The following is an 8,320-nucleotide window of genomic DNA, read 5'->3' on the forward strand; positions in this document are numbered from 1 at the left end:
ATCATCTTTATATAAAGTTTAGTATAAAAGTTTTTAAATTGATTTGTGATTTTCATGTCTATTCATGTATTGTTTTCTATAGAGGACATGGCATAACATGAATAAAATATAATTTTTCAAAAATTATATTAAAAAAAAATGTCTTATGCTCTAAACAATGTAATGGCATGACAAAATACTAAACAGTTTTTTCCTGGTAGTCAGGAGGATATTAAATATTATCAATAATAATGACATTTATTAATAGCAGCAGAAACTAAAAAATTAAATAAAATGCATTCTTATGTCTTTAGCATTTCAAATATTTATTGATATGTATGACAATTGCTGCATTGATTTAATTACCCTCAGTTTATATAGCATTTACATAGCAGCAGCCATTATATATAGTATTTAATCATACACTCACAATCAATTTGATATTAATATAAATATATAACATGAATCAGTAGACTATATTAAATTATTACAGTATTATATACAAACTATTCGATTTTTTTTCTTTTTGGACATGTTTACAGACAATGTACAATTCACTTTTCAGAGAAAAATAAAGATACAAAAATTTTATTACATTTAACATATGCTCCGTATGTATTCATATTGTATTCATTATTATATTATATTATAAATAGTTATACTATTTATATATTAATATTTATAATTATACATTTTATATTAGGCTATATATTTGGCAAGAACAGTACACGATTGCTAAATACGAATAATTTTTTGACAAAGTATTATATTACATGATGTTAGATAAATAAATATATTATTGTGTAACGAAATCTGTCCAACAGAGTCATGAACGCGCCGTCGTCACCGCCATTAAGACCGCCCATTCCCGGCTCAGCCCGCCAATCAAGTAGGCTCAAACGCAAGTTTGTTACCAAACAACCAATCACAAGTAACGTTATCCTGACGCTCAGACCTCCGCAGCCAATCGGAAGCGTTTCCTTGACACTCAACTGGCAACGCGCTGCTCTTGGCGTCTGTGTTCGGGATTAGCTGATTAGCAGGACTGTTGAAACCGAACTCTAATCTTGTTGGACGGATTTGGGTTTTAGTATCAGTTATTTATTGCCAAACTGCAAAAATGAGCCTGTCTCTGAGGTAATTATGAGGTGTTTGGTCGCTAAGGGTTTATTTAGAGACCAGCTGTTGGTGTGTGGAGTGTTGACTAGCCGGTATTTAATAGCACCGATAACGATTGGGATAGTGAAATAATAACGAAAATACAAAACTGTAACTCGCATTGCCTTACAAACAAGAGTACCACGCATTTACCTCATTTTAGTGCTATAAAATGTCCATATTTAAACGTTAACCGTCAAGTCACCTGCGTGATATGCTTGTTTTGTCAGCAAGTGTGTAGGCCTGTGATTGAATGGTATATGAACTAATATAAGATCAGAATGAACAATGTGATTTATTTCCATACTTGTGCTCTCAGGACTGACCTAACTGCTGATAAGAGTAAAAGGAAGAAAAGGAGAGAACTTACTGAGGAGCAGAAGGATGAAATCAAGGAGGCGTTCGAGCTCTTCGACACAGACAAGGATAAAGAAATAGATTATCATGAGTTAAAGGTGAAGATCTCACGCACACAACACACATGTGCTGTGACTATTCATCAGTTTAAATCTTTAAAGGAATAGTTGACACCCAAGAGTTTCTTCATCTGAACAGATCTTAGTGTTACATCACCAGTGGATTGTGATGCTTTTATCAAATGTTCAGACTCGTATTTTCACGGCACCCATTCACTGCATATAAGCAGGCATTGGTGAGCAAGTGATGTAATGCTAAATTTGTCCAAATCTGTTCAGATGAAAAAACAAACTTGGATGGCCGTGAGTACATTCCCTGCAAATTTTAATTTTTGTGTTTCTTTAATATTGAAATATAGGCTAACAGATAAACAAAGACACTTTGCCTCCTGTTTAAAAACTGTCCTATCATAATAAAGCAAAAACACCAACAAATCTTTAAAAATAAAAATAGTAGTAGCTCAAAAATGCGGATATTTAAAATTTGTGTTCCAGGTGGCGATGAGAGCTCTGGGTTTTGAGGTGAAGAAAGTAGATGTGTTGAAGATCCTAAAAGACTACGACAGAGAAGGAACTGGGAAAATAACTTTTGAAGATTTCAAAGAAGTGGGTAAGTTGAGTTCATTACTTACTAACAGGCCTTAGCTATAGCTAAGTGGCTTTTGGGATGTGAATAAAATCGTAAAATGCACATTAAGAAACTTATACGCACAACTGAGGCGGTACGTTTTCTTTATCCAATAAGAAAACGTGCATAAACTGTGATGGAAACAATTTATTTACTGAATAAACTGCTCGATGCTCAACACAAAACTCATGTGGCTTTGCTGCAACAGATCATGTGATCGGATAACTGGACTAACCAGCCCACCGATCTCATTGCACACACCATCTCATATTTTGTTTTAATCATTCTGAAATGCCTGAGCCAAAGTCTCTCACCAAAATAATTTGGCAAATTATCTACCAAAACGGTCTCATACGATAATGTTCCTTAACAACATCCGCCTTCGAATGCAAGACATGACAACGTTTGTTACTGCATTTCATCTGCATGCTCTGAGGCGCAAGTAACTTCTTATGTAGTAAAAAAAGAGCCACAGGCTTCCCTGTTGCAGACTATTTTGGTATTTTGAACACATGGTATGGAAACTGCTTTATTTGCACATTTTCTGAATAAGTTAAATGCACGACTTTAGAAAGAAACTTAGCTAATTAAATGTTTTGCAGACATGATTTTGTTTAAATCAGAAGCAGATTCCATGTTGGCCTGCTCATAAATATATGTAGCACAATAAATCTGCTTCTAGTGTCGCTGCTTGAAAATCATTTATATTTGTATCAACTTTTGTATTTCAAACCAAGTAATATCATTATTTTAAAGTGGCGGACATGATATTGGAGCGAGACCCAAAAGAGGAAATTCTGAAGGCGTTTAAACTTTTCGATGACGACGAAACGGGAAAGATAAGCCTGAGAAACCTGCGGCGAGTCGCTCGTGAACTGGGCGAAGACATGAGTGATGAAGACCTGCGAGCCATGATTGATGAATTTGACACTGACGGGGACGGAGAGAGTGAGTTGCTAGATTTTTATCTAGGGAGAGGAAAAAAGTGCTATTTTTATTGCCTCTGATGAATGGAAGTAATTACTGTGCTTTTCCCAGTTGGCCCAAAGTGCTTTTCTCAATTAAGGCACAGCAAATTAATGTATTGCAGCCAACAGAAATGGGAACAGTGCAAATGAAGGCTGAGTTGAAAGCTGTTTGTGTGTCCTTTGGCGTTGTGAAGAGCTATATGTAATTTAATCAGCAAAATATTAATAATTGTGTGTGCTGTGAGTAAGTAGGTTAAAAGCAAAGTGAATTTAAGTGATCACATTTGTTCTTGGACTCTTTTCAGTTAATCAAGAGGAGTTCATCTCCATCATGACCGGCGACTCGTGAGCAGCTGCGACTCAAAGAAAATGTGCTGAAGATTTGGCTGCACATACGCTGTGAAGAGCCAATCGATCTGACAGACTGATCTTATTCATGAGCAGGAAACCACATTTCAGATGTATGGAACAGTAGGTTCGATTGGTGCTAAAATCTGGAAAGACGCTTGAACTGAACTGGACATGAAGGACGAACAACATTTCAGGTCATGAATGGGTTGGTTAGGTTTTTATAGGGATACTTTGTATTTTAAAATTGCAAATTTGTTATGTCTTCAATATTAATAGTTTATGTAGCTGATCATTTCACATTTGAAATTACATTCCAAAGTGCTATTTATTGTAAACACTCAGTAAAACAAACAAACAAACATCGTTTTCTTTGTCTCTTTTTTACTAGAGCGCATGCTAAATGCATGTATTAAATTATACTGCTATAGCATGTTTATTTAGTGGATCCAAATAAAATATTATATTAAATATTAATAATATAATATATAAAAAATATAATTTAATTAATTAATAAATATGAATTTCACACAATACTAGTGTGTCTGCCAATTGTATGATTCTTGTTTTTTTTTGTTAGTAATTAAAAATTTGGATTATGAATTGAATTTATCCGTAATTTTATAATTGTGATGCATAAGTGAATCCTTTCTTTTTTGTGATTAACTGTTATTTATGTATTACCCCTTCTTCCTCTGTGTAGTTTAATGGCACTTTTTGGTTGGTTTAAAAGGGGATTTCTCAGTTTTGGTCAATAGAGGGAGACATTATTCAAAGAAAAGTTGTTCTTCTGTTGTGTTCATTGTTTTTTTTTTTTCAGAAAGACTGCAGATGGATATTATAGTTCAGGGAAAAGAGATTTCTGTACAGAAAGACCAAAACTTTTAATACTCAAATAAATATAATCCCTAATAACACTCCTTTAAAAGCAAAAGGTATGAATATAATACCATCTGAACCCTTGCAAAGTCAAGTAAACTGAGGAAAACCGAATCTCAAAATAAATACTAGTTCACAACTGTCAGAATTTCTGTGTAAAGCAAACTGTGCAAAAAAAAAAAAAACTTTTTCAAAGAGCCACTTGGGTTCATTGGAAAAGTTTGACATCTGCAACAGTTCTGTGCCTTGGCCTGATCCTGGGCCAGATGTCTGCCTATGTGGGATTGATTCGGCTGTCAAGACGATGTGACAGTGAGAGACAGGAAGGCTTTAAATGGCTGAATGTGTTGAGCATCACCTCTTATAACACTATCCAAAATTAAACATGTGACCGCAGCTCTGCAGAGGCTGACACAGATGTCTCTGTGCCAATCTGTGCCGCTGTGAGGATAATTTGGTCAGTGCGTCTCTGTCTGGAAGCAGAGGTGGCGCTGCATGAGGTAAGGACAGACCCCTGTACAACATCAGCACAGAAACGGTTGTCATGGATACGGGTCAGCAGATAATAAAATAAACCAATGTGTGCTTTGCTTTTTAACTGATGCATCAAAAACAACAAATCAGGCCACAACGATGAGCAAAGTTTGATTAATTCCAGTTGAAATGAATCCAATAAGCATTGATTCGTTCCCACACAGATTACAGTATTATATATATATAAAATATTTTTAATAAACTTACTTTTTTTGCGATAAAAAAAAAAAAAAAATTATATGGATTTTTTTTTTTTACTGGATTGAAATATTAAAAACTTAAAAATAAATATATAAATGCATTCTTCATTAAAAGTAATAGTTTTGTTAATAGTTTTAGCAAAAGTAATAGTTCACCCAAAAATATTTTGTCGATATTTTCTTTCCCTAAAGTCACCCCAAAGCATGTGATTTTCATTATAATAATAAAATAAAATAAAAATGAGTTTTATTTTCTCAGTATTCACTGTATTTCTCTGTATTGTGTGTATACAGTATATAAAAAATATATAATTTATTTTTACAGTTTTTCTATGTGTTGTATATTTAGTACGTGAAGTATATTTTCAAAAAAAAAAAAAAGGTTCCTGAAATCACGCGTAGAAAAAACAATTCTAAGATATTTTAAGACCAGTGTTTATAAATAGCACCAAAAACTGTAACTAAAGATCATCTGCTGAAATCATCTGATGGCGAAATGTGGTCAAATGTCGTAATATGATACACTGAAAATCACTCCCGTGCTTTAGATGAGGGAAAAGCGAGGTTAAAGGTCATCCTGTCATTACAGTCAGGCCGTAGTGGCAGTAATGGCTTCCTTCTCAGTTGTCCAAAGAGTCTCCAGAGACGGGATTCTCTGTCAGATGAATGTTTCCAAAAACCCTGAGTGGACCGCAGACGGACATCAACGTTCTCTTGTGACAAAACTACAGGTTGATTGTAGATCAGCCGCTGTCGCGAGACGACATCTGAATCGAGGCACAATGCTCTCAGATGGATTAGTTTGCTTTGCTAATTATACAGAGCAGCCATTCAATAAAGAAGTCAATAGTACCGCCTAGGCGTTCGCCCTCTAATTTTGGCTTTGAGGGTCCCGTAACGACTATAATTTGGAGCATATTTAACTTTGGTGTATCTTAAGTCGAAGCCACACGATCATGGCCTACTCGTACAAATTTCAAAACCTTCTAAGACGTTTCCCCCACACATGGCAATTTAAACTTGGAGGGAACCGTTTGTTAAAAAAACTGGCGTATGCATCCATTTTAAGTTTATTTATAGAGTGTATACGATCCAATTACTATCGCTCGAACACGAGCTCATCTGTTTTAGAAGCGCCACAAATTTCTCCAGTGAATAAAACTGCATTTTTGCGGGCGAGATTTTGGCCCGGTGATGTCCGTGTTCCTTGTTATGCATTGCTTGTATTCTTCTGAGCAAGTAGATCTGGAGCGCAGGGCGAGGTTTTCCGTGACCTCCAGCGTTTAAGTTTTCTTTGGCTCTGATTGGTGCGCAGAGGGTCACATGACTGCCGACAGCAGCTCATCATGTCTAACAGGCTGTGAGTCAGGATAAGGGATGTCTTCTGTCCCTGAGCTCTATGGGAAGAGATGCCGGGATCTGTCACCTCAGCCGTTCCCATGAACCGGGCTTTGCCCGCAGGGGCTTCGAGATCTGGCTTCACTGGGAATCTGTGAGACTGTCACAGCTACGTCTTCACTTTTGTTGCTTGCTTGGTTTGGTTGTTGAGGGAATACAGTCTTATGTTGGAAACCCTGGTGTATTTCCAGACGCGCTGCTCATTAGCACCTACGGCAGGCTACATAAAAGGCGATGAGATAATCAACAACCAGGTTTATGATGTTAGGTAATGAACAGACTCAATTTCAGGTCTACTTGTTTGATGACTTGAATCCGATGTCAAAAATGGATAAAAAGCTTCTCATCAATACTAATCTCCCTTTCTCGTCATAATTTTAACTCAATTAAAATGTACAAAATAGCTAAATGTTACGCCTGAAGATTTGTGCAGGCTACTATATTGGGTAATCTGTTAGCCTACCGAAGACATCCTATTTTTATACCTTTTTTTGGGCACTTGGTTCTGAGAAAACCTCTAGAACATAATTTTTTCCTTTTTTTTTGGCGAAATTAGATAAAAGTTTGCAAAATAATAAAAACTGTCATTCAAAACTAATAAAACCGAAATATTGTGAAATCTTATTACAATTCAAAATATCTGTTTCTTTTTATCTTAATATATTTGAAACTAATTTATTTCAGTATTTTCAGCATCATTACTCCAGTCTTCAGTGTCACTCTAATGCACTGATTTGCTGCTCAAGAAACATTTATATAATAGATCATTTTTCAGGATTCTTTTATTCTGGATTCTTTATAGATAAAGGTAGTGTGAATGTCAATGTAGTGAGTATGAATCTTGAAAGTAGTATTTCCATCTAACTCTATACTGCACACGTGTCTATGCAGCTGAGTAGTTTTATGGGCAAATGTTAAAGGGGAAAAAGTGTTTGTCTGTGTTCCCACTCAGACAAATAATTACTTCATTTGTAGTTGAGTCAACAAGCATGATAATTGGAAATATTTCAACATTTTTCCCCCTTCTCATTTATTTCCATGTAAATGAGATTCAAGATTCAAGATTCAAGAGTTTTATTCGTCACATACACAATTATACAGAGTATAACCAGCAGTGAAATGTAGGTCAGGTCCGCTCCAAGGACAGTGCAATTATAAAGTATACAAATATTAAGAAGAAGTACAAACATAAAATAAAAGATAAGATAAAATAAGATAAGATAGGATAAAAAATATAAATGTGCAGGTCAGTATGTTGTTGACAAATAGTAATGAGAGGAATGTGCAAAAAATAATGTGCAAAAAGTTGTACAGGGTATTTGAATAGCAGCAATATGAGGTAGAGAAAAATTATGAATAGCTTATTGATATATGATATTTACATGGAGAAAAAATTATGAATGAATAACTTATTGATATGGTGATATTACATGGAGTCAAGTGATATTATGACACAGAGTTAGAGTTTAGGAGCCTGATGGCCTGGGGGAAGAAGCTCCTCCTAAGTCTCTCAGTTTTTGCCATCAGGCTACGGAAGCGCTTACCAGATGGAAGCAAAGTGAATAGACGGTTACCAGGGTGATTAGAGTCCTTGATGATTTTAACAGCTCTACTTTTGCAGCGTTTGAGGTAGATGTCCTGCAGAGAGGGGAGAGCAGACCCTGAGATGCGCTCAGCTAAGCGCACAACTCTCTGTAGTGCTTTGCAGTCCTGATTGGAGCTGTTTCCATACCACACTGAGATGCACTGAGTCAATACACTTTCTATGGTCCCTGAATAGAAAGTTTTCAGGATTGCTGGTGAGACCCTGAA

At 35.6% G+C, this 8,320-nt stretch overlaps 1 protein-coding gene across 1 annotated transcript; it reads left to right on the forward strand.

Annotated features, from left to right (window-relative positions):
- The first annotated feature begins 955 nt into the window (after window positions 1–955).
- On the forward strand, window positions 956–3,843 carry cetn3 (centrin 3). The gene is made up of 5 exons (XM_079407510.1): window positions 956–1,116; window positions 1,457–1,592; window positions 2,049–2,163; window positions 2,938–3,129; window positions 3,455–3,843. Exons 1-5 carry the CDS (start codon window positions 1,100–1,102, stop codon window positions 3,496–3,498), a joined length of 504 nt encoding a protein of 167 aa, XP_079263636.1. The 5' UTR covers window positions 956–1,099; the 3' UTR covers window positions 3,499–3,843.
- Window positions 3,844–8,320: the final 4,477 nt, after the last annotated feature.

This window comes from Barbus barbus, assembly GCF_936440315.1.
Source record: "Barbus barbus genome assembly, chromosome: 45".
In the NCBI taxonomy this organism is placed as follows: Eukaryota; Metazoa; Chordata; class Actinopteri; order Cypriniformes; family Cyprinidae; genus Barbus; species Barbus barbus.